A 27,368-nucleotide genomic window follows, 5' to 3' on the forward strand; every position below is an offset into this window, starting at 1 on the left:
CCTGGCATTTCTCCTAGAGTTGTCAGGCAGCAAACACTATATCAACTGTTCCTCAGGCCTTTCTGAAACCACACCTCTCAGATATATGACCATCTTCCAGGTTCCTCCTTAATAGGATCAGCCTATTAAGGAGGACTCTAGCAAGAATTTTGCCAGCAATGACTAAGAGAGAGATCCCCCTGTGATTGTCGGAGGACAATCTATTCCTTTTACCTTTATTGAGATGGAGAATGGAGGCATCCTTAAATTCCTGGGGGATAACCTCCTTTTGCCATATAACCTGGAAAATTTCAGTCAGCTTTTGTCTGAGCAATGGTGCCCCTACTTTGTAAATATCAACCGGAATAGAATCGGAACCAGGTGCTTTGCCACATGAAGGGAGCCTAGTGGCACTCACAACCTCTTCTTCAGTTGGAAGTTCAGCTAAGTAGGGAGTGACTTCAACCTGAGGTAAATGGTCAATGACCTTCATATTGATTGATGATGGTCTGCTGAGAACACTGGAAGTGTTCAGCCTGTCTCTCTAGGATCATGTCCTTATCACTAATCAATGTGGCTCCATCAGCACTGAGTGGTTGCATTGCACCAGAGGTATTTTGGTCCATAAATAGCTTTCAGGGAATCATAAAAGCACCTTGGATTGTTACTATCAGCATAAAACTAAATTTCATCTGCCATCTTACTGAGCCAGGAATCCTGCATCTGTCTAAGCTTTGCTTGTACTTTGCTTTTGATGGAATGAAATGCTGCCTTCTTAGAGGTGGATGAACTATCCTGCTGGTATATCCTGTGAAGTCTCATTTTTCATTTAACAGCTTCTGAATTTCCCCATCATTTTCATCAAACCAGTCTTGGTGTTTGTGAGTGTTCTGACTCAGATGAGCAAATGCAGTGCTGTACACCAAATCTCTGAGAGCTGCCCACTCCTTTTCTGCTCCATTGTTGCCAACTGTGTGTTGGCTCAACTTTCCCTCCAAGTCAGCAGCAAACTGTTCATTCTCAGAGAAGAGCTCTAATTTGTTGGCATTAATTCTCTGGTAGTCATTTTGCCTTGGGGGCGGCACTTTTGATGAATGTGAGTATTTAGTTTGGAAAGGATAAGTCCATGATCAGTCCAGCACTCTGCACCATACATTGCCTTTGTCACTTTCACATCTTGCCTGTCTCTTCTCCTTACAATCATATAGTCTATTAGATGCCAATATGTGCTGCGAGGGTGCATCCATGAAGTTTTATTGTGTTTAGGTAAATGGAAGACAGTGTTGGTGATGAGAAGGTCATGCGATGCACAAGTCTTCAGCAGTAAATGATCTTTGCTGTTGCTGTTTCCAACTCCATTCCTCCCTAGGACTCCCTGCCAAGTCTTGTCTGAGCCTACTCTGGCATCAAAGTCACCCAGAATGATAAGCTTGTCCTCTTTTGGCACACTGATGATAAGGGTCTCTAAGTCTTCATAAAATTTTTCTTTGACTTCATCAGGGTTTGTCATGGCAGGAGCATAGGCACTGATGATGGTGGCATGGCTTTTTCCTGTGAATGGCAATTGCATTGTCGTGAGCCTGTCATTCACTGATTTTGGCAGGTATGCTAGCTTGCTGATTAGATTGGTTTTGATTTCACAACTCACATCAGCTTCATGATGCTCCCCTTCACTGCACCCACTCCAGAAAAAGGTGTATCCACCTCCATCTGCCATAAGCTGGCCTTCATTTGCCAACCTTGTTTCACTCAGGGTTGCTTTTTGAATGAAATATCCATTGAGTTCTCTTGCAACAAGAGCAGTTCTTTCAGGTCTACTGGATTTTGTGTTGCCTATTAGTGTGTGCACGTTCCATGTGCCAATGGTGAGTAGAATCATCTTTGCAGATGTTTTCATACATTTTTTTGTGTTTCGACCTCATAGTGGGATTCTCTGCCTGCCACAGTAATCAGGCCAGGTTTGGGTAAGCAGGCAATGTTCAGGGGGAGTGTAGGGATTATTTGTGTCCTCAATGCCTAGCACAATGCTGGCTCTGTAGTTGGACTTAATCTTTTTGAATGAATGAATACAAAATAGATGATTTAGTTGGAAGGATTTTACCTGATTTTTTCAAAGAATTTCTTTATCTTTTCATCCTCTGAAACAGATGTTGGCACATAAGCTAAAAAGATCCTTATAAAGATTTCTGCTTATGTTCACCATGAACATTACAAAGCAAGATTACTATTCATGAAATAATGTCTCTTTTGCTTTTGGACACAGGATGAATTACTATCCATGAAATAATGTCTCTTTTGCTTTTGGACATAGGAGGAAAGTATTTTATTTACCTCTCAAAGGAGAACCTATGAACCATCCTTCCATTTTATTTCACCTTTCTTTAAATTCCTGGTTTCATTTTCAGCAAGAATATAATGTTGATATGGTACAATTGATATGGTTCCATTGATATGATCTTCTAGTAGGATGTGGACTCTCATGTTTAGAATATTAGCAACCAAATTAAAGTTTATGGGGATTCTGATAACTATGTGAATTTTTTTTAGTATCATCTGTCCCCTCCCCTTTCTACCAGTCTGCCACCATCACTAATGGAACGTTGTATGACTGAGGGTCATTTTCTGTTTCTTTCTTTCTTGGGTCACCTTGGCTAGAAAATGGAGAGCAGACATAGCCTGCCACTAGCATCCTAGTTTTCAAAGCTTGGCATTTCACTTGTGTAGCCAATGAGAAGCTGAGGTTGGGTTGCATACTTGCCACCGTGGCACAAGACCTTCCTAGAAGCTTCTGATATCATCTGAACAAGATGTAGCAATTCCAGGGAAGCAAGGCCACTCAGATGGGGGCATCAGATGGAGGGATTTAGGTCCCATTCCTGTAAACTGGTTTCTCTTCAGTCTTCACAGTTTTGATTCTTAAACATTAACTACCTTTCTTGTTGTTGTTCAATCATTTTTCAATCATGTCCGACTCTTCATGACCCCATGTGGGGTTTTCTTGGCAAAGATACTGGAGTGATTTATCATTTCCTTTTCCAGTTCATTTTACAGATGAGGAAACAGAATCAACTTGAATAAAGTGACTTGCCCAGCATCACACAGCTAGTAGGTGTCTGAGGCCAGATTTGAATTCAGGAAGATGAGTAAAAAAAAAAAAATGAAGTTAATAAAAGTAAAAGAAAAGTATGCTTTAATCTGTATTCAGACACCGTCAGTTCTTTCTCTGGGAATGGATATTTTCATCGTAAGTCCTTCAGAGCTGTCTTGGATCGTTGTCTTGCTGAGAATAGCTAAGTCATTCACAGCTGATCATCTCACAGTATTGCTGTTAGTTTGCACACGGTACATTTAATTTTGCATCATCCTAGGCAAGTTTTCTGGAGAGCATTCTGCTCATAATTTCATATCATGCAATAATATTCCATCATAATCACATACCATAACTTGTTCAGCCACTCTCCAGTTGATGGGCATTCTCTCAATTTCTAATTCTTTATTCATAGAAAAGAGCTGCTACGAAATTTTTGTGTATACGTACATATATACATATGCCCTTTTCCTTTTTGTTTTCTTTTATCTCTTTTGGGATATAAACCTAGTAGTGGTATTGTCAGGTCAAAGAGTATGCATAGTTTTATAGCCCTTTATGCATAGTCTCAAATTGCTCTACAGAATGGTTGAAATATTGGAACATGGAGTTCACAACTCCACCAACAATGCATTAATGCCTCATTTTCCCCACATCCCTTCCATTATTTATCATTTACCTTTTCTGTCCTATTGGACAATCTAATAAGTATGAGGTAGTACCTCAGAGTTGTTTTAATTTGCATTTTGCCAATTTATAGTGTTAGAATATTTTTTCATATGTCTATAGATAACTGATTACTTCATCTGAAAACTAATCATATCTTCTGATCATTTATAAATTGAAGAATGACTGTTATTTTTATAAATTCGACTGAGTTTTCCATATGTTTAAGAAATGAGACTTTTATCAGAGAAATTTGCTTCAAATATTTTTTCACAATATTCATACTTTCTTAGGGGACTTTGTATGGACTTGGGGGATCACAGGTTTAAAGTTAGAAAGGACCTCAGGGGCCATCAAATCCAACTCCTCAATCTACAGATTAAGAAACTGAGTTCCAAAGAGGCTAAAGGAATTAATTACCCTGGGCTCTCTAGCTACCAAGTACATGAGAAAGCATTTAAATCCAGATTTTCCTGAGTCCAAGTCCAGTGTTCTATCTACTATGCTATGCTACTTCACTCACTAGGTAATAGAAATATCACTGAATTTGAAGTCAAAAGACCCAAGTGAAAATCCTAGTTCTGCTACCTACTACTTTGAGTAAATCATATAACCTCTCAGAGTCCTTAATATACTTCTGCTATGGTCTCAACAATCAGAGATCCTAAGCTTCTGGGTGGGCCAAAAGATACTAGAGAGTCTCAAAAAAGGAATTTTCACTAAAGCATATCCAGCAAGTGACAGCGGTGTGGTACTGTGGATAGAATGCTGACCCTGGAGTCAGGAAGTCTCATCTTTGTGAGTTCAAATCCAGCCTCAGACACCTACTAGCTGTGTGAACCAGGGCAGGTCACTTAACCCAGTTTGTCTCAGTTTCCTCATCGGTAAAATGGGCTAAGAAAGGAAATGGTAAACCACTCCAGTATCTTTGCCAAGAAAATCCCATATAGGGTCACAAAGAATGGGACATGATTGAAATAACTCAACAACAGTAAAAATATCCAGTAAGGTATAATTCCACTTCTTTATGAAGGATATTCCAGTGAGGGGGACACATCATGTTCTAAGGCAGTATACTCCACTTTGGAGCAGCTCTAATTGTTAGGAAGATTTTGTTTCTTTGCAACTTCCATCCATCATTCTCGGTTCCACCCTCTGTGGCCAAATGAAGTGAATCTAATCTTTCTTCCTGATGACAACCCTTAAGATACCCGAAGAGAGCTATCATGTCCATCCCTCTTTCCTTCATCCCCCAAGTCTTTTCTTCTCCATTTCCTTCCATTTATCCTCTAGTGTTGTGGCCTCTCCATCATCTGGACTGGATTGCCCTCTTTTGCCTGCTCTCCAGCTCATCTATATCTTCCTTACAGTGTGCTGCTTATAATTGAATGCAGTGTTCTAGATATGACCTGAATAGGAAAGATTGCACAGAGACTATGATCTTCTTATTCCTGGAAGTTATGCTTCTTTTCATGCATCCCAAGTGCATTAGGTCTTCTAGCTGCCATTTCACACTGCTGACTCATCCTGAATTGACACTCTACTTAGAGCCCAGTCTTTTTTAGAAATATTACTGAGGAACGATGCCTCCCCATTCTGTACTTGAGAAACTGATGTTTTGGACCTGAATATTAAGATTTTACATTTACTGAATTTTACCTTAGATATAGCCCAATGTTCTACAATGCCAAAATCTAGCCTCCAATGTAGCTGTCCTTCCTCCTTGCTTTGAGCTATGTGAATTTAATGAGCATGAAATCTATACCTCTATCCAATAAAAATGTCACATAGCACCTACATGGATTGCATCCTGCAATCCTTTTCTGGATTCTGATCCTTTTCTGGAAACTTCTTATTAACAGAGTTATGCATTTGAAGCGAATCTACAGAATGAATTCCTAGAAATTGCCTGCATATGTAAGACTGTGATTTGCTGCAGAGTTACTCCTCTTCAGAAAGCCCAAGTGGTGGAGTTGGTTAAGACGCACAGAAAGGCGGTGACTTTGGCCATAGGAGATGGAGCGAATGACATCAGCATGATAAAAAGTAAGAGTGTTGAGATAAAGAGCATGTGTGTTGTTTATCCATCAAATGGTCCAATGGGAGAGGTAGACTAAAAGAAACTTAATCATGTACAGTAGAGAAGGCTTGACTACAGGACTTAGTAGTTAGAGAGGAGGCTTGTACTTAAGCAAACTTGGGATCAAGCCCAGCCTCTGACGCATACTGGTTCTGTGATACTTCCTGGTTCTGTGATGCTGAGAAAATCATTCACTACTCAGTATTCAAGGTAACCTTGTTAGACCATAATTTGCAAAATAGTTTATGATATTAATTTGGTAGAGGTGGAGATTTCCTGGGTATGGATCTCCCTTTGCTGATAGAAATACTTGGTCTGGACCAAAGATTAAAAAATGTATATAATCAACTATTTCAGTTATTGTAGTCATTATAATTAATCATGGGATCTCTTTAAAATTATCATAGCTACTATTAGGATTAGCCCATTTAAAACCTTTTGTCATTTTCATTCTATGATTTCTGTTAGAGTGGGAACTCCTTCCATCAACACAGGTCCATACTTATCCATGATCTAGTCTTACAGAGTTGCTTGAGGTATATAGAAACATATGTAATTTGCCTTGGGTGAGATGGCTTCTCGTGTCAGAGGTGGAATGTGAAACCCGGTCTTCTAGACTCAAAGACTCTAGACTAGCATTCTCTCCATACTGACAAAATGCTTGAAGTATGACAGCTACAGCTTTTATGGTTATGAGAAGATTGTCCGGCCAAGCTGACCATGTATTACTTGTTTACTGACTCATTTCCAAAAGAGTTAAATCAGCAGAGTTTTTTTTTTTTATTGTTGGGGCTTCATTTCTGTCTTCTTCACTTTCCAGGTGCACACATAGGAGTTGGCATCAGTGGACAGGAAGGAATGCAGGCAGTTTTAGCCAGTGACTACTCCTTTGCACAATTCAGATACCTCCAGCGGCTCCTCCTGGTTCATGGAAGGTGGTCCTATTTCCGCATGTGCAAATTCCTGTGCTATTTCTTCTACAAGAATTTTGCCTTCACCCTTGTGCACTTCTGGTTTGGATTCTTTTGTGGTTTCTCAGCACAGGTTGGTAATGAGCATTTTTCTTTCTTTGACCAGATCCCTAAACTGAAGAAAACCTTCCATGAGGCTCATTTCTAATTACGATGACCTGTTTTTAAACTTAAAAATAGTTATGGATCTAACTATCACTAAAAATCATGTTAGGTGCTGAGTGAAAATGACAGTAAATTTTCTGAAAGATGATTAATAATTAACAAATATTGAGCATAAGAGGAATGTGTGTTAAACTTAATAGTTATTTATATTGCCTAAAGAATGTTAAAATCATGGCGTCTTCACACTGGAAGGGAATATGGAGATCATGGAGTGCAACTACATTTTATAGAGAAGGAAACTGAGGCCCAAAAGGAAAAAAAGAATGTGCCTGGGGACACACAGTGAATTATAGGCACTTAAATAATAACCACAGTGTACCTTTTCTTTCCTATTAATCACATCTTATTTGCCGACTTTGATGAGAGGAAAATTTGAGGTTTGAACTATAGTCTGAATACCACTGACACAGAAGCAATCTAATCATGAGTTCTTTCCAGCAGAACGATATCTAAGAGCAATTTTATTGTTGATTTCCCTAAAAGCAAGAACGTTTGGAATTGGGTCTCAGTCATTAAAACCCTGCCATCAGTATTATTCTTGATACATGTTCTGGTCATTTCTATACCAGACTTTCTCCATTCAGGTTATCATTTCCACCTTCTCACTGCTTCCCTCACCTTAATGGTTCCCTTGTCCCTTGGATCTTTGGACTCTGCCCCTAGAATTACTTAGCTTTTGTCTTTAGTGTTTATTAAGTTCCTACTATGTGTCTCAGGCTCTGTGCTAAGTGCTAGGGATGCAAAGAAAGGCAAAAAAACAATCCCTGCTCTCAAGGTACTCATAGTCTAATGTAGTAAACAATATGCAAACAGCTATATACAAACTTTCTCTCTGGTATGCATGTATACATACATATACATGTGCACATTCATATATATATACTGTGCATATGTATGTTCATCCTTGTTGCCAAAGAAGACCACGCCATCAGAGAAATGATGACATGACTTGCACTTGGCTTTGTGTTGAGTGAGGGAGGGCTGCGCAGGTCACCAGCCTCACTTCTTCTCCAGAGCCATCTGAATCCAGTGACCATCAGGATGACTGGAGATGACCCAGGATGAGGCAATTGGGGTTAAGTGACTTGCCCAAGGTCATACAGCTAGTGAGTGTCAAGTGTCTGAGGTTGAACTCAGGTCCTCCTGACTCCTGCACTGGTGCTCTATCCACTGCACCACCCAGCTGCTCCATTGTGCATATATAGATATGTATGTATATGTGTGTGTGTGCGTGTGTGCGCGCGTGTGTGTGTGTGTGTGTGTGTGTGTGTGCGTGCGTGCGTGTATTTATTTATTTATTTATTTATTTATTTATTTATTTATGAATTGAGGCTTGGGAAAGACTTCCTGAACTAGGAGAGACGTGAGCTAAGACTTAAGGGAAGCCAGTCCTCAACCTCACTTCCCAGTATTTTTCATACCATGTCTTCAGGCATATACAGATCCTCCCCATCCCTTTCCAGTTATCTTTTATGTGTTCTCTTTCCCCATTAGAATATAAGCTCCTTGAGAGGAGGGATAACTTTTCAAACTTGTACTTCTATCTCCAATGCTTAGCATAGTGCCTGGTACCTAGTAAACTCTTAATAAATTATTTATCTGTCTATCTATCTAGGCTGATGACTTTGTAAAGCTCTGGCTCATTTAAATCCATGTCATCTATAAGTTAAGATATCATGCTTATGATGTCATCGGCCGTCTTTGAGAGCGAAGGTCAAATGAAAACAAGAGTAATCCATCTATCTATCTGTCTGTCTGTCTGTCTATCTATCTATCTATCTATCTGTCTGTCTGTCTATCATCTATCTATAACTCAAGAACAATAATATTCATATTACCTTTAAAAATTGAACGGTGGCTAATGTCTACATCAAGAAAGAATGATAAGAAAATTCATGAATCCGTGATCATTGTAAGGAATAAAAACATGTTAGCTTAAGCAAGAGATGCCATATTATGACTACAGGTATCAGTATAGGAGAAATTTGATTCTGGTTTTGTGCTGTGAAATATAAGGCCTGAAATTCAAACGTATCATTGAAATTGGAACAAAACTACACAGTAAAACCTTTTTCTGGAATGATGATAACCAGCTATGTCAATATTAATTTTCTCATGATAAACAAAACCAGAAGACAAAAGGAAGTTGCAATTAAATGGAAGGATGACTCATTACTTTTCCTTAGTGAAGCAAACAAGGGAGCTGGGGGAGTTAGTTGGGTCACATACCCAAAGTCAATGAGAGATGTCATTTCCATAGGACACTTCGTCATTGCCTCTTTCAGTGCATAAGTTAATGTATCAGCAACTGTTGAAGATGAAGAGAAAGCCTAAGTTGCTAAAATCATCCATCCCAGTCAACAGCTATTTCAATACTTGGTGATTTTAATGCAAAGGAAGTCACAGAGGAGGATGGTGAAAAATATACTGGAAAATATGACTCAGATTTGAGGAATAAGATGTCAAAGACATGTAAGATACTCAAAAGCTTTATGCTTATACATTATATCATTGTTACTTTCTTCCAGAAGAGTTGGAATGCATTAGATATAGTGAGAGTTGAACCCAATTGCATACAATGAAGCTTACCATATAAGCAGATATGAAAAAACTAGTTACTGATGAGGGATCTATATCAGAATCAATGTTTTAGATGTTTTGGTTTAGACCATCGACTAGTTAAATCAAAGGTCAACATCAACATGAAATTGAAAGAAACAAAAAATGTAAGCTATAACAGCCTTATTCTAATCTATGAGCCATGGATAATACAAAAGTGGAAATTAAAAAAAAAAGTCAAAGATGATCGCCATCTTGTACAAAATTTTAAGTTATGTAAAGGTGTGCCAGGGTTCTTCTTTAGCCAGCAAATCATTATCTTTTTGCCAAAGACAGAGACATGGCAGCCAAGGGCATTACCAATGTAGAAGACAGACTTGCTTGTAAAAGACTATGGAGGAGGAAGATTGTAAGCATCACCTCCAAATTAAAATATGAACAGCAATAGAAATGAAAACAAATCTATAAAAAGCTGGACACAAGACTGAATTAAGCCATATTATCTTAAGAAAACTGAAAAATGAAACTCTAGTGCTAGTTTCCTATACTGATGACAGGAAGATAACAAGTGGAAAATGGAACAATGTTTTAGATGATCTAAGTAAATTTGAGAGGCCTCATAATATAGCGAATGAAGAACTGGCCTTTGAGTCAGGAAAACCCAAGTTCAGGATGAACCTTTGCAATATACTAGATGTGTGACCAGATTACTAAGCAACTCTCTAAGACTTTGTGTTGTGGAGAAGGTGCCAGTCTGCATTGGGAGAGGAAGTTCTTCAATTCTTTCCTTCCTCCACCACCAAAAAGGAAAAATAATAATCACTAACATTTACATATATAGTTATAGGTTCTTCAAACCTATCCTATTGGTTTTTGCCACAATCCTATGAGATGGGTCATAGATGGGACCTTGGAAACCATTTAGTCCATTTCTTTTATTTTACGATGTAGGAACTGAGTCCTGGGCAGGTATTGAGGAAAGTCACACAAATAGGAAATGTCAGGAGCAGACCTAGAACCCGAGTCCTCAGACTCCAGAGTCAGCAGACTTTCCATTGTATTATGCAATTATTACTCTCATTTTACAGATGAGAAAAATGAAGTTCAGAGAAATTAAGTGGTTGGCCCAGGGTCACACAGGGAGTTTCTGAAGTGGGATTAAAGCCCTGGTCTTTAATATTCTGTCACATTTCTCTTGGGTACAGTGAAGAGACCACTGTTGAGCTCAATTGGTCTGTTGTTGAGTCATTTCCAATTCTTTGTGACCCCATTTGGGTTTTCTGGGCAAAGATCCTAGAGTGGTTTGCTATTTCCTTATCCAACTCATTTTACAGTTGAGGAAACTGAGGCAAACAGGGACTTGACTGGGGTCACATGGCTAGTAAGTGTTGAGGCTACGTTTGAACTCAGGAAGATGAGTCTTCTTGATTCCAAACCAAGTGCTCTATCTAGCGTGCCATCTAACTGCCCAGTCTGTAGCATAGTGCAGAAGATGACCTGCATTCAAGAAATGGGATCAAGGGAACTTTTCACCAGATAGGGAAGTAGGGAGCCATGTGATGAGAAGGAAGGCTAACAGAAAGACCTAGTTCTCCACTAGTTTTAAGGTAACACACAAGAACCTAGAAGAAGACTTTTAGCATGGTGGATCCATAGCAGAATAATGGTAAATATCACAAAGGAAGAGAATTAAGGAAGTGTTGCCCCATGTACCTACTAAGTAAAGACTCTCATTGATGAGATCAAAGATCCACTCTAGGACTGAAAGTCATGGAACTTTTATCTGATCATCCCAATGAAACCACAGGATAATACTTTAAGGCAACAATCAGCCTTGACAAAGAAATGTAAATAATGCAAATTAAGTATTTTTCTGATCTGTCTTCTCTGCTGTGGACATTTGCTTGTGTTTGAGTCTTATTTAAGATGTTGCTATCAATGACGCACATTTTTATCTCTTAGAGCTGGAAGGAACCTTAGGCATCATCCAGTTCAAATTCCTCATTTTATGCTTGAGGAAACTGAGACTTAGATTAAATGACTGAAGTCCAACAAGCAGTAAACCAGGGAGCCAGACTCTGAGACGATATCCTCTGACTCCAAATTCAGTGGTCTTTCCATTGGACCAATGTGCTTCTCCGATCTAGGAGTATGTAAGCAAATAGTCAATGATAGACTTAAAAAAAGTGTTCATTGTTAACATGGAATCTAGATACTCAACAAAATGAGAAATCAAGTCCTGTTGTGTAGCAATTGCTGATTTCCCAGGCATATACGCTCACAATTAAAAGAGCTGACTCCAGTCCACCCTTGGTTTTTGTTATATGCCAGAAAAGTTGCACTTGTTAATTTTTATTAAATCAAATTATTTTAAATGCACTAAGGAAACTGGATATTCAAAAGAATCCTGTGGGAAGACCTTTTATCAGGAAAATAATAACCCTCTAGATTATGTGCTTTATAAGGTGTGGAGACTTTTGTATATTGAGTGTTCTTAAAATGAGGCAGACCTACATTTCCTTGACCTTTTCCCTTTAAAACCAAAGTAATCTGGAGAAAATAAATGAAAGGATTGCACATATTAGTGCCTTCTCCTTACTGACAATAGGGCAGCTAGGTGGTGGAGTGGATAGAGTGCTAAATCGGGAGACAGGAGGATGAGTCTTCATGAGTTCAAATCTGGTTTCAGAAATTTACTATGTGACCCTGGGCAAGTCATTTAACCCTGTTTGACTCAGTTTCCTCATCTGTAAAATGATCTGGTGAAGGAAATCGCAAACCACTTCAGCATCTCTGCTAAGAAAACCCCAAAAAGGGGTCATGAAGAGTCAAGCATGACTGAAGAATGACAATAGAACTCTTTTCAAGATAGAAAAAAATGGAGATAAAGCTTGTTTTGATTCTGGGTGACTCAAGAATTAATTCTGTTGATATTGAGCAAATTTGCAATCAGGATCTCCTTTATGAGAGTGTGGGAAAGGAGAGAATTGGTACATCTGCTTGCTCACAAGTTCCAAGTTATTCTTCTGTCTTTTAACATGGGCAAGTGTCGGGGTTTGGATCCCTCAATTTAAAACCATCCAAGTCCTGTTTATTGAGGGGTTTTTCTGAGAGACGAAGTTCTCATCTCATGCAGGTTTGGGGCACAGGGGGTTTTTATGTTGCACAGGGTGGGGCAGCAAATGAACCTGGAATATCACTGTTAACTGGCAGAGGTGCAGGCTGACCCCTCCCCATTTGGCATTCTATGTGGGCATGGATTTCTGATGGGATGTTAGTGATTTACACATGGTGTGATGTGACACAGAAAGCCAAGCCTACTGTGATCAGGGCCATCTCCAAACAAAACTGCAAACGAGAATTGTCAGCCTGAGAGCAAGCAGGGAATGTGAGATCATCTCGTCTCATACTCTTGTTTAACAGATGTGGCAACTGAGGCCCAGAAATGTTAGTGATTTGTACCATGTCACACAATAGCAAAGCCTCCAAAGCTGGAGCTTTGTCTGTTCCCCCAAGCTATTTGTCATTCATTCGGTCTTTCAATGACTTTCAATGACTTTCCGTCTCCTCATTTTGTACCCATGTGCCTATTCCTCCCCTTTCAGGGATCTGATGAAATAATTTATACTGAAGTGCTAGTGATTCTCAGAGGTATTTGTGTTTTTTTAAAAATCTTATTTCTAGTGATATATTTTGTTTTTATGTCACTTTATTTTCTGAATACATCCCTCTTCTGCTCTTCCCGGTAAACTATCCCTCATAAATAAAGATTTTTTAAAGAAAAAAAAAAGCCATTCAACAAAACCAGCTGGTGGTAAGTCTACGTCTGATATCATATACAATACGATAGTCTCATGGTCCCTGGCCTCCACACATAAGGGAGGGAAGTCTTTTTCCCCAACTCTTCTGGGATCTTAACTCTTCATGGTCATTATAATTTTATAAGTCATTTTCTTTTATTATCTTATTGTTTTCATTTTTACTTTGTCAATTTTTTTTATTAGTTCTACTGTGTTCACTCTGTGCATTTTAAAAGAAGACCCCTAGAGGGGATAACGCTTAAATGAAAGAAATCAGTCTGTAAAGGTGGAACTTAGGTAGGAGAGTAAGAGTTTTTCACCTCTCTGGATGATGTAGAAGTTTATTGCTGAGATATGGCCATAGATGGTGGACATGATGCTTAGAAGACAGGTCTCTGAATTCTCTACCTTTCTCTGACCCCATTTCCCACGTACTTTCTCAGAAGTCTAAGTACAAAGAACATTCTTATGAAACTTATAGTTTTTATCCTTAGATGAACCATTGGCCTTGATTTCTTGTTTCCTTCCCTATCCTTGTGAAGAGGGTTGTGTAATCTAAAGGAAAGCATCAAGGCCACTTTTACCTCTTTCCCATGAGCCTAGGGCTAGCTCTAGTTCATACTCTAGTTCTTCTAGGCCCCCTCTTGGCCTTTTGTTGTTCAGTCACTTATGACTTTTTGTGACCCTACTGGGGTTCTCTTGGCAAAGATACTGGAGTGGTTTGCCATATCCTTCTTCAGCTCATTTTACAGATGAGGAAACTGAGGTAAGCAAGGTTAAGTGATTTCCAGTTCACACAGCTTATAAATGTCTGAGGCCAGTTTTGAACTCCTGAAGATGAGACTTTCTTACTCCAGGCCCAGCACCCTGTCCACTGCACCACCTGACTGGGCTCTTTTGGTAGTCTAAAACCAAAACTGTCTCCACAATTTTAAAGGTATTTCCCAGTCTGAAGGTTTTATAATTGCTTTGCTTTTCCACCATTGTATTTCATTGGGGGCTCTAATCTAACCTGTATCTTTGCATGTCATTTATAATACTTAGGACCAGAGTAGATTAGAGTGAGTGGAGTGGGACATGGGGATGGTATGTGAGTAGTGGAGATAGTGTGGGCAGAAACTCTAGAAGTTCCCACCTATGTAATTGGTATCTTCTGTTGCTTAACGGTTTTGTATACTTGCATATAGACTGACCCATCTTTAAAAAAAAAAACACGTCTCAGGGAAGTGAGTGGATACCCTTAAAATTGTAAAAATAAAAGAAGCATTTATTTCAAAAGAGAAGATGGTTTTCTTTAACTTGTCACTAAAATAATCCCACTCTAATAGATCCATGGAGTCACTAGAACATATGTTCTGAGTGTTGGGCTATTTGCCTAAAGGATTTTGAACACAAGTCAGCTATAACCTAACGGCTCACAAACGAATAATCATGAAGTTTTTATCCAGTTTGTACTCATTCATAGCATGATTTGTTAAAATTGGATTACTACTTAAAACCAAAAAGAACCAACCTATCTTTTTAATTCAGTGATTATTTATTGAGAGGCAGCAGAGTATGATGGATGGAGGATAACCTCAGAGCCAGGAAGACCTTCATTGTAATCTTTCTTCCATCCGCGTTCTGGGTTAGCCACCAGTATAGGAACTACTCTATACAAATTCCTCCATCAAGGTTGATTGGCAACTCATCTTTAACTTATCAGAGTGGTTCTCAGAAATTTTGGTCTCAAGATTTCTTTACAGTCTCAAAAATTATTGAGGAACCCCTTACCCCCCAAAAACTTTTGTTTATATTCAATATCTACTGATTTATATGAGTTATATAAATAAAAATATATAATAAATGTATTATATAAAATATGTAATAAAATATCTAAAAATATAATTTTATAAATTAAGTAATTTTAGATATGAAAATAGTTTTGATCTTGAGAACTGGCCATTGGGGATGGAGACCCTCCCCCTTTCTCCAGGCCACAGTTTGAGAAGGGCCGATTATAGTTCTAAAGCATTGCCTCTAGGGTGCACTGAGGCATTAAGTGACTTGCTTTTTTAAACATTAATTTATTTTTGTGACTTTCTCAAGGTCAGATAGCTAGCATGTGTCACAGGAACGCTTTGAATCCAAGTCTCCTTATCTCTGAGGGCAGAACTTTCTCCATTATGCCACAGAACCTCAAGGAGCATGTGCTCTAGTTTTTACTTGAAGCAAGCATTCCTTCACATTCTTGTGGTGGTTTATATTCACATAGAATTTATTCGATTACAAAGCACTTTCCTCCCAGTTCAGTAAAGTAGGTAACACGGATATTTCCCACATTGACAGGGAAGTGACTTGCCCATCATCCCCACAGCTGATTGTCTAACCAGATGTCTTTTCTACACATCAATGGATCTAGATGATCTCAGGACATAAATAATATGTAAAGCTATCAGAACACTGACAGTTGGAGGACTGAATCCTGCTCTGGCTAAGCTTCCCTATTAAGATGAAATAAAGGTCTTTGTGGCATCACAAAATGTAAATTGGGTAGGTGCTATCACCACCTTGTGAAGGGCATAGGAAAGGAGGATTAAGGGATGTTTCCTTGACTAGAATGGTAGCCAAGGAAATCTTTTACTTTTTTTAAATCAAATTGGGAAATTTTTTAAATTCAGGGCATTGTTTCCTATTTTTCTAGAGCAACAATGAGGATATCATGGTCTACATCTTTAGAATGGATATATCTCTTTTGTTGAGTCTAAAACTTTGGGCAGTAACTTTGCCCAATGGACTGAATAGGAGGGGGCAGCAAGGCAGCCGTATCAATAATAAAAAATCATGGTCATGGGATAACAAAGATCATAGACTTAAAGGTGAGGGGATCTTAGGGTCACCTGAAGTAACCTAGGGCACGTTGATATCAGAGTTACCCGGATCGTGATAATACTGCTGCATTCTCCTCTCTGCTGCCCCATGAGATGCTCTTTCCATCTAACACTCCATCTCTGATCTCCATACTTTTGCATCAGTTGTTCCCCTTGCCTGGAATGCCTTCCCTATTTAGTCTCACCACATACAATCCCTTTCTTCTGAAAAGTAGCTCATGAACTTACTTTTACATGAAATCTTCCTTTATGTCCTCTAATGCCAGTGCCCTCCCTTCCAAACTTACATGTATATGTGCTGGTTGTCTTACCTCTTAGAATGTAAACTCCTTGCAAGTAGGGACTATCAAAGGACCTGGCACCTAAATAGGCATTTAATAAATATTTTTTGATTAATTGATATGGACTATTAGTAATAGAGGAAGAAAGTGAGTGGAGATGCAAGCTGCTCTTTTAAACTGTTCACTTGCAGTGACTAAGGAGTTCAAGAAATATAGAGTAACATAATTTTAAAGATGGAAGGAACCTTAGTGGCCATTTAGTCCAACTCGTACCCTAAAGAAATCCCTACTATGACGTACCTGATGTTCTCCATGTGCCTTCCACTGTTCTTTGACTAATTTACCAATTGGTTTTTGGAGATCATAGTGTTCTAGCATGCGTAATCAAACAGCATCACTAGCAACACATTGGAGACCCAGATCAAATATTAATCTTTCTTGATACTGCAATTAATGTAAGCCTGTTCCCATTCCATTTTAATAACCTTTCTATCCACCTAACTATGAAATGGGAACTTGGGAGCTCCAAGTGAGACACAGGACATCTTAGACTACCTATTATTCTTTTACATTGAGAGTTGGAGGACTGGATCCTGCTCTGGCTAAGCTTTTCTGTTAAGAGGAAATAAAGGTCCTTGTGGCCTCACAGAATGTTATAAAATAGATAAATATAACAGTGGGGGTTGGTTTTGATGTAAAAAGTGAGGTAGACAAATTATAAGTTGATTATAACCTAATTTTTGCAGACTCCTACCCCAGTGCCTCATTGCATTATTTTCAGTGGCTATTCCAGGTGAGGCACAAGCTCTGATACCCAGTTTGATCTTTTTTAATTAAAGGGGACATTCCTTGACTCACTTCTTAAAAAGACTTATTTTCTGAATGAGCATTATCTCACTCAAAGTAAGAACCTGGAAAGACTTTAGCCTAAAAGGGTCAAGGTCTCCCAATGCATCCTGGGCCATCTCCGTTCATTCTGATGAATATCTGGCCATTGGACCCAGATGGCTCGGGAGGAGAAAGTGAGGCTGGTGACCTTGCACAACCTTCACTCACTCAAATCAAAGTCAACTGCAAGTCTTGTCATCATCTCTCTGATGTCACGGTCGTCTTCGAGGACATAGGATAAACAACCAATGGTAACAATCTGTGAGGTTCTACCAAGCTGAAACTCTTGTCACTGTGGGACAAGCTTAGCTAAGTTCAGAGAAGTCTGTCACCAGAAGATTAGCTACAGGTTGAAAAATATTTTCATCTACACTAAGTCACAAAACCATCCACTAAAGGTGAAGAGGCATTGCTATTAGTTTGTTGGATGGAATTATCTAAACAATGGAATCATGCATCTTTGGAGATTAAATACTCCGTTGAATTGTAAGCTCCTTGAGAGGAAGAGATGGTTTTCTTTGTATCACCAGCACTTAGCCCAGTGTCTGGCATATAGTAATGTTGGATAAATGCTTGTTAACTTGACTTGACTACAAATATAATAACATAGGTGACCTGAGGATTTGGCCTTATTGTTTCCAAAGGATTATCATGTCTGTGTGAGACTATTTGGTTGACTGTCCCTCTTCAGAAGTGTGTCTTTTCCATTAGAGATTGACACCTCTCCAAACTGTAGCATGTGTGTGTGGTCAGAAGATTTAATTATTTCATTTCTTCATAATTCTTCCAACACTTTGTCTGGATCTCCATAAGACAAGTATTTACAGATGTCTGACCCCAAATGTTTTATTGCTGTTATATGGTTTCTCTACATGGAGCTGGTGAATTGACCCACTAATAGTCAATTAGGAAGCTTTTGTCCAGAAACCTCTCCTCAAGACAGCTGAAACATGCATTCATAAAGGAAAGTAGAGGGGACAAAAGGAAAACTTGTCTGGGCATTGAGGCAGCGCTCTCATGTCTGTAGGCATTTGTTTATTCCTTCTCAAATGTTCTTTCATTATTCTGTTTGATTGTCCATTTAGGGGCTTAAACATTGGAAAATGGTGTAGTGATGTCATGAAAACTAAAGATATTTTCCAACGAACTGCCAAACTTTTAGATGGTCATTTTACCAAATGGTGCCAGAGCATTGGTCTGGAGTTAGAGAGGGGATTTAGTTATCCCTAAATGATTTCAACTGATTTGGCAGTTGCCTGAATCTGAAATTTTGTGAAATATTTTTAAATTCTAAGATTCTGTTACAATTATGGAATATTAGCAAACTTTGAGATCATCAGTTGCAGTGCTCTCATTTTACAGGTGAGGGCTTTTTCAGTCCCACAGGGTTAACTTGGTTAACTTCTTGTGACTGGTTCAAGGTCACATAGCTAGTGAATATCAGAAATAGAAAGAGAAGCTAGGCTACTCGACTTCTTTCCAATCCAAGACTTCTATAGTACCTCATTAAAGGATGGCCTATGGGTGTGGAGGGCAAGCATGATACAAAAGAAAGCTCATGGACACTGTAACCAGAGAACCTGGGTTCCCATTCTGACTGAGGTTTATCTTTATGACCTTTGGCAAGCCACTTAATTTTTCTGGGCCTCAGTTTCCTCAAGCGCAAAACTGGACTAGATAGCTCCCCTTGAGGTCCCTTCTCTAGATCTATATTCCTACCATCCCATGTTTCTCTCATATTTAAAGTCATATGACATGGACTGTAACTCTTGCTAAATAATCTATTCTGGACAAGAGTAATAGTGTCTTTGAGTTTAGGCATTTTGATCTTATGAAAATTGGTTCTTCGCTTTTGTTTTCTAGGTTCCCAGAAGGTATGCCTCTATATTAGCAGACCAATGTAGAGAATGTGTTGTGCATTTATTAAAATATGTTTAGTATTTTGCCGTTAGTGGGAAGTCCACACTCAACCATCCCAGTTAAATGAATATAAGTCCCACTGGGGTCATTTGAGTCACTTGCCCCACCTCTCCCCTGCCATAGAAGTGTAATATGATGGCTGGGGCACTTGCCACAAAAATGATCAAGGAGTAATGACAGGGCTTTGTTCATGGGAAGAGGAAGAAGTTGGATGGTTGGCAGAGGTTCCATCGTCCCTTCTCTGCTCACCAGATGGTGAAAGGAAGTAGAATGAAGAAGGATGGAAAAGCAAAGCTCTAGGTGTGAGCATAGACCCTGCAGTGATCATGTTCTCCCTCACTGACCTCCTGCTTTCCATCACTGAACCCTGGTTTGGAACAGACTGGAGTGGAAAATCTTTTGGTTGCCCTTCTTTATTGTTGCCTCTCACTAGAAAAATATAGGGGAAGGAAGAGAAAAGGGTGAATGGGGGAAAACACTTAGAAGAGAAAAGTGGTCTTTGATAGAGGACATTTTTGTAGTAACATTTTCTTTCTTTTTTTCCTACATTTTCTTTCTAATGAAAGTAAATTGGTTTTTATTAGTTTTGGAGAACATAATAATATGCTTGGTAACTAGGCTTTTGAGTCTAGTTATAGAGCTCTACTTTCTACAGCATTACTTTCTTCCTATCCAGTTAATTAATGTCTATGTATTTATCCTCTACAAATTTTCACCGTAATTCCCTTTTTTTTCCTACCTTCTGCCATACCTCTACCAAGTTTCTTCAGTGGAGTTGAAAGTCCTGTAACAAAATGGAACTCATGGAGCTTGTAGTAGGGAAAACTGCAAGCTCTAGAAGATTGGGAAATAATAAGCATCTGTTTAGAGGCCCTCCTTGGATAGTCCCAGTTCCAATTCTCAGTCACTTTTGCTGTCTGATCCTGAGATGAACAAGTCTTACACATGCAATCCGAGAACTGAGCACACTGGAGTTGGAACTCTGTGGCTGGAGCCTCAGAATGTCAAGGGATATCGAATAATTCTATGAGTACTCCTTCTTTTGTTTCCTAGCTTTAGTTTCCTTTTCTCAAGTGAGCTTATTATTGGAATAGCCATTTGGCAGAGTCCATCACAGAACAATAGACCAAACCTACAAAAACCCACTATGATTCGTAAACACCTACAGTAAATATTTCTCTCGTGTGCCTCTCAACAAATTGCTTTGAGGTAACCCACATTGCTGCTGAAAAACATTGGAATGAGTGTAAACAGAATGTGCTTTAAAAAAAAAAAAGACACAATGTTGACTTTAAAAAGAGCAGTTTAATTACTTAACGAAGTGGCATGTGGTATTTCTTTACTACCTTGGACTGCCTCTCCAGTCCTGTTGAATTTGATCACTGGCCATTGGTCTTTGATGCTGGGCTCCAGAATATACCAGCCAAGAGCCTGGCCTTGTAGGTGGGCTGCTGCAGATGTGAATTCCTGAAATGTGCTTATGTGATTGTGGCATGCAAGCCTCTGAGATGGTCCTTGGAGTGGGGTTGCTGTTTCCTGGAGGCAAGGCAATTAGAAGAATTCAGCTGGATGGTGATACATTATGGGCTATGGACATTTGGGTTCCAGTAATTGACTTGTGTGTGGGGCATCCTTTTGTAGATACTCTTTACTTTTGGAGGTATAAAGGGGGGAAGGAGGAGAATTCACAGAAGACTTTCTGTTGTGCATTCTTGCAGAATAGAGTCAGAGGGGATCCAGGATGAATGACTTACAAGTCTAACTAGTTTAGAATCATGAAGTCATTTCATGTTAAAGCTAGATGGAATCTTTAGAGTATGACACCCTGCCCCCCTCCATTTTGTAGATGTGGATACTGGTTAACAGAGAGGCAGCAGTGGATAGAACACTGGATTTTTAGTCAGGGAAATATAGATTCAGATCCTTCTTGTGTGACCTGGGCAAATAACTTATCCTTTATCCCTCAGTTTCTTCCTTTATAAAATGAATGGGTTGGATTGAATGGCCTCTAAGGTCCCTATTATCTCTGACTCTATGATCCTTTATATGTATCTAAAGGAAGTATCATCTATGATGCAAGGTGATAGAACTAGTTGCTGGTAGGGGTTGGGATTAGAACTCGAGACTCCTGACTCCTACTCTAATGTTCTTTCCAGTACAACATGCTAAGTTCCCACAACTTTTGATTAAGCTGAGAAATGGAAAATATAATGTCAACATGTTTTTGACTTCCCCACCCCTCTATTTTTTCTTTTGTTTTGTTTAAAACATGGAATCAAAAATAGCAATGTCTGGGGAAAGCTATTATGATATGTCTGTGAAAAGGGAAGGAAATGTCCTACAGAGGACTGATGCCCTTGGGGTCTGCCTCCTCCATAGTTTGGGCATTAAGAAAGCTCAGGCTTGGCTCTGCAACCTTGTAGTATCTGGAAACCTGAGGCCAATTTCTGCCCTCAAACACTCCAACCACACTCCCATTGATGAGACAAAGTAAAATATAATCTGACCTCATGAGATTTCCAGCCAGATTTCCAGACCAGAGGGGTTTGGATAAATGTCAGATAAGTCTCTAGACTGAACCATGGATCCTTTTAAGGTGCACGTCTCATCCTGATGGATTGTTGCAGCTTCCCGTGATTCTGACAAAGTCCACTGTGGACTCTTGCTCACTATTTATGGGTTTGATTTATTTTAAAAGCACCCTGTGCCCTCAAGCTTCTTAATAAAGATGAACTGTCCCCCCACAAGGATTGTGCCAAGAAATTGGTTGAGGCCTTATTTAGGAAATTTATGTATGAAACTATGCAACTACTGGCACTGTGTACTTCTGAAATGAGATTATCTGATGACAATTTATCATTGTCAATGAGATACAGGGCTGTACGTGTGTGTGTGTGTGTGTGTGTGTGTGTGTGTGTTTTATCTTGCTCTGATATGGAAACAATTATCTTGTCAAGGCATAAAAACTTTGGTAATGTCAAACAATATAAGAAAAATCACAATGAGAAGTTTGGAAAGTGACATGAAATAGTCCTCAGGGCTTTGATGACTTCATTGATTTGGGTTACCTGTAATCCAGTCCCACCCTGGGCTCATTGATCTCCAGATCTCTTTACAGATGTGGTTTGTAGAAAACCCAGGAAGAAGAGAGCTCTCTGTTAAGCTCTGGACCATTCCTCCTGGATTTTGCTAGTGTATTACTGCTAATTACACAAATAAATAACAGATGTGCTGTAACTGAGCACCTCATCTTTATTCCAAAATGTGCTTTCCCTAAATGACACATGTTTCCTAAGGAACAAAAAGTTGTTGTGATATAGCTTTCCTCTAAATCATAGCACAAAACTAAGGATGCAGTGGACCTTACCCTGGCCGTAAAATTCATCCTGTCAAGTGGCATCAAGGGCCTCTGGGGAGAAACCAAACTACTTTTTATCTCTTTAGAAACCAGAGTAAATTAAATTTAAATGTATTTTTAAGTTGTTCAGTCGTTTTTCAGTTGTACCTGATGCTTCATGATCCCATTTGGGGTTTTCTTGGCAAAGATACTGGAGTGACTTGCCATTTTCTTCTCCAGTTCATTTTACAGATGAGGAAACTGAGGCAAACAGGGTTAAGTGATTTGCCCAGGGTCACACAGGTAATAAGTATCTGAGACCTCCTGACTCTGGTCACTGCACTCTATCCACCATGCCACTATAATACAAACTAGCTATTATTATTTAGAAAGGACACTTACGCAGAGTAGGCTTATTTCATAGAAGGTAGTTATTAAAGTAGATTAGTTGTTTGTAAGAGAAGTACCAGAATAAGAATAAAGAACGCATTTTCAAATAGAAAATTAGTACCAGTAGACAGATGAAAGAAACCTTTTTCAAGTGGGAGAAAAAGAAAACCACAGTTTTCACAACGATCAGCTGCATCACCCAGATGCCTTGTTCAGCTCCCTTGGGTCTCTTTCTTAGACCTGAGAAGGAGCAGGGATGAAGAATATGTACTTTTTGGAAATGCAAGTGAGGGAGACTTGGCTCCTACAAGTTACAAGAAGGTCCTATAGGGAGAGATCTCTTACGAGGTTTGACACCTGATAGAATGCTAAGCCTCAAAATATGCTCTATGTACACACATTCTAGAAAGATTTTGACTCTTAAACAATTAAGAATGAATTAATTCCACTCAAACCTGGGGCAGAGTGGGGAGACCAGTTTAATTTAAGCTTGATTGATGATATATAAGGATTAGTGGTAAGAATATCTAATTGCATCAATTTTGTTTTTTTCCTTCAAATCTTATTCTTATGGTTCTTAAATACTTAGATGGATTCATGATCTCATCAGTAGACCACTCCCTTCACTGCTACTGAATGAAACTTATCCAGGCCTTCATATCCTATGCAATTCTCAACCATGTGTTTCTATAAATCCTCCACAGAGGACCCACCCAAAATACTGAAGACCTCCCTCTGTTTCTTTTAATATCTCATGGGTCTATGATAGTATTATAAATATGCCATTATATATTTTAAAATACTGGAGACCTCCCTCTGTTTCTTTTAATATCTCATGGATCTATGACAGTATTATAAATAAGCCATTATATATTTTATATCATTATAAATATCAAAATTAACTAGAAAAGACATATGGAAAAAAAGATGCTATCTGAATCCAGAGAAAGAATTGATAAATAGAAGTATGTATAGAATAATTTTATATACACATGTGTGTATATATACATATATGCATATGATGTGTGTATATATACATCATATATGCCCATATATCTATTTGTGTCTAATGGTGGCTATCTATAGTTTGGGATAGGGGAGGGGAAAAAAGGGAAAAAAGAAATGTACATGATAACTTTATTGTATATTTAAAAGGAAAAACAAGTCATATGTAGCAGATTTGTAGTTTCATGTGTAATTATTTTTTTTGTTAAACTATATTATGGAAATGCTTGTTTTATTCCATAAATTAAAAATAAAATAAAATTTTAAAACTATGTCATGGGTTCCTGACACTTTTTTGTATGTCTGTCTTTCTTACTGTATGACTTGCCCACAGTGGCTCCTATGGAAGTAGCAAAAAAGAATGTGGTTCAGATAATATTTAATGTTTAGAGACAGTTCAAGAAATATATAATGCTTAGTTCCTTCTTCCCCTTTTTCTACCACCCTGTAACAACTGTTGCTTCTACCATATATGACATTTTCCCAGAGACATTCATTGACTCTCCTCTATTTCTGCAATTCTCTCCTCATCTTCACTTCCTGGTTTTCCTGGTATCCTTCAAGTCTCAGCTAAAATCCTACCTTCTATAGGAAGCCTCTCCTGATCCCCCATAATGCTAATAACCTTCCCTCTGTTGATTTTCTCCAGTCTATCACGTATATAGCAGATTAGTACATAGTTATGTGCATGTAGTCTTTCTCATTAGACTACGAGCTCCTTGAAAACAGGGACTGGTTTTTTTGTCTTTCTTTGTATCTCCAGCATTTAGCACTATGCCAGGCACATAGTAGGTACTTAATCAATATTTATTGACTGATACAGGACTAAGAATCACTTAATATTTTTGTGTGTTATGAGGGTCTTTACATTTTACAAATGTAATAGTGATATTGGTAAATATTAATGCTTAGCCTATTGAGTTTTATTTTTGCAAAAGATAACTGGGTTTAGCCCTTTTTTCTGTTAACTACACTTGTGGGGAGTCTAGTTATTTGGACCATGTGGTCATAACCTAGAAAGCACTGTTCACTTATTAGTAGCTTATCTTCATCATAGGCAAAATAACAAGGAGAAAATAGCCTCTTGTGTCTGGCTTTGGAAACCCAAATGAAGGAGATAAGGGGTATCTGAGGCCCTTTCACCAAGATATTGCTCTTTGCTATGTCTGTAGGCCTAGAAAGATTAACAAAAATCTCAAGAATTTCAGCCATTAGGACTACCATCCTGCTCTAAGGCAAGCTGGATCTTATGAAGGAAAATGCTCTCTTAGTTGGTCTAGAGAAATGACCATAGGTGTAAGCAGAATAGATGTTTACTCATTGCTATGATTTCAGTGGTTCCTGGAAGATTTTACTCAACTGAAACGCAAGTTTAGATTCAGTCAAAGGGTAGCACTTGAGGACCTACAGGGCCTCATGTGACCTTGAGGCATCTGCATTATACCATATCACCTAGCTGCCTCAAATACTAATCTGTTTAGCTGGTGGAATAGTGCCTAGAGCACTGGGCCTGGTGTCAGTAAGACCTAAATTCAAGTTTGCCTTCAGACCCTTACTGACTATGTGACCCTGGGCAAGTCCCTAAATCTCTGCCTCAGTTTCTTCAACTGTAAAATTGGAATAGTAATAGCACCTACCTCACAGTGTTGTTGTGAGGATCAAATGGGATAATATTTGTAAAACACTGTTAAACAAAATAACACACAGGAGGCATTATACTTGTATTCCTTTCCCCGCTTTGGTTCCCTTTCACAGGTTGATTAGGCCAGTCCATTTAATTCTGAAGCAAACTATGGCACCTTCCAGTTGTCAAGGTGGGGTGATAATAAACTGAAAATACAATCTTAAATGTGTTAGACTTCAGTTTAACTAGTTTCCCTCTTGTCTTTTCCATACTCCACTTTAGGGAAAATGTGATTCAATTAAATCCAAGAAACATTTAAGTGCCTATTATGTGCTAGGTATTGGAGAAACAAGGATGAAATAAGCTAATCTCTGCTCTCAAGTAGTTTATATTCTAAAATGGGAGCTGATAATGGGGAAAATAATAATGACTCCCAATTACAATTCAGCAGTGATGTGGAGAAACCAGTAGGGCAAAGTATAAAGAAGAGTTGATTTGGACCCTAACAGCTTAGTTAGGTTCAAACCATAGTTCTCCACTTACTACCTCCATGACACTGGGCAAGTCAATTCCCCTCTGTGATGTCAGTTTCTTCATCCATAACATGGGGTTGGCCTCTAAGGAACCTTCCATATTTAGAATCTTCTGATCCTATATAGTATTTAAAAGTTGACAGAGTACTTTCCTGGTGACCACTCTGTGAGAACTTGGTAGCGTATTATTCACCTCATCTAGGTGAGTTTTCCTGTTTGGTAAAATGGAGCTAATAAGCCTTCCTTCTTTTACCTCCTGGGTTTCTCATAAGGATCATTTTAAGCACTTTGGACAATAATACTATTTTTGGTTTGTTTGTTGTTTTTAGGAAAGGGCTCTTGTCCTTACATCAGAAGATCTAAATCTTGATCCTGTCACCTACTAACTGTGTGACCTTAGGCTATTCCTTTAAACTTTTTCTGCCTCAGTTTTATCATCTGTAAGATAGGGACAGAAACACTTATGCCACACAGCCTACCTCACAGAGTTGTGAAGAAAATAGTTTTAAATCCTTAAAATGCTATTGACATGTTGTTTTTGTCATTATCTGTTATTTGCTAATTTCAAGTCCTGTTCTTATTTTAGGCTATGACCCGGGCACTTCCTCTAAGGGCTCATAGGGTAGGGGAAATAGTTGTCACTTTCATAAGCCAAGAGAGAGTAGTATCTGAAGATTTATGTAAACCCGTTCTTTCACCATGAGTCAGAGAATCAGGCTCATTGTGAGTCACTGGCCAATTTGGGAGACCACATTTGGGAGGAAATTTCAGTTGTAATTTTGTCTGGGATACCATGTTTCTTTAGCACATGAGACAAACAATAGGTATCTTAACTGGATTTCTGCACTGAATGTTTCATTTTCTTTTTAGACCGTTTACGATCAGTGGTTCATCACCCTCTTCAATATTGTTTATACGTCACTGCCCGTATTAGCCATGGGGATTTTTGACCAGGTATGAGTTTTCCTCTGCATTTCCATGGTTATAATGATCTTGATGTATCTTTTTTTCTTTCTTCATATCACTCTAGGCACTCTGGCTATTCTGGTTGAAGTACAAACATAATCCTAACATGATAGGAAGCAGACATACTTTTCTAAGATACTCTTAAGAGTCTCCAAAGGTCCTGAGATGAATATTTGCTTTTAGACTCAACTTTTCTGAGGGTCACAAGATGATGGAAAAATCCTAGAACTAGGTTGGAAAAGCATA

The 27,368-nt window shown here is 38.7% G+C and overlaps 1 protein-coding gene across 6 annotated transcripts in view; it reads left to right on the top strand.

Moving 5' to 3' along the window:
- The window catches only part of ATP8B4 (ATPase phospholipid transporting 8B4 (putative)), a 339,741-nt gene that overhangs the window by 288,177 nt on the left and 24,196 nt on the right, over nt 1–27,368 (top strand). For all 6 annotated transcript variants that reach the window (XM_072623610.1, XM_072623613.1, XM_072623609.1 and 3 more), the window contains 3 exons: nt 5,596–5,779; nt 6,634–6,857; nt 27,027–27,110. In XM_072623610.1, coding sequence (XP_072479711.1) covers nt 5,596–5,779; nt 6,634–6,857; nt 27,027–27,110 — 492 coding nt within the window. The remainder of the gene's footprint in view (nt 1–5,595; nt 5,780–6,633; nt 6,858–27,026; nt 27,111–27,368) is intronic.

The sequence above is a fragment of the Notamacropus eugenii genome, chromosome 7 (genome assembly GCF_028372415.1).
Source record: "Notamacropus eugenii isolate mMacEug1 chromosome 7, mMacEug1.pri_v2, whole genome shotgun sequence".
Classification (NCBI taxonomy): domain Eukaryota; kingdom Metazoa; phylum Chordata; class Mammalia; order Diprotodontia; family Macropodidae; genus Notamacropus; species Notamacropus eugenii.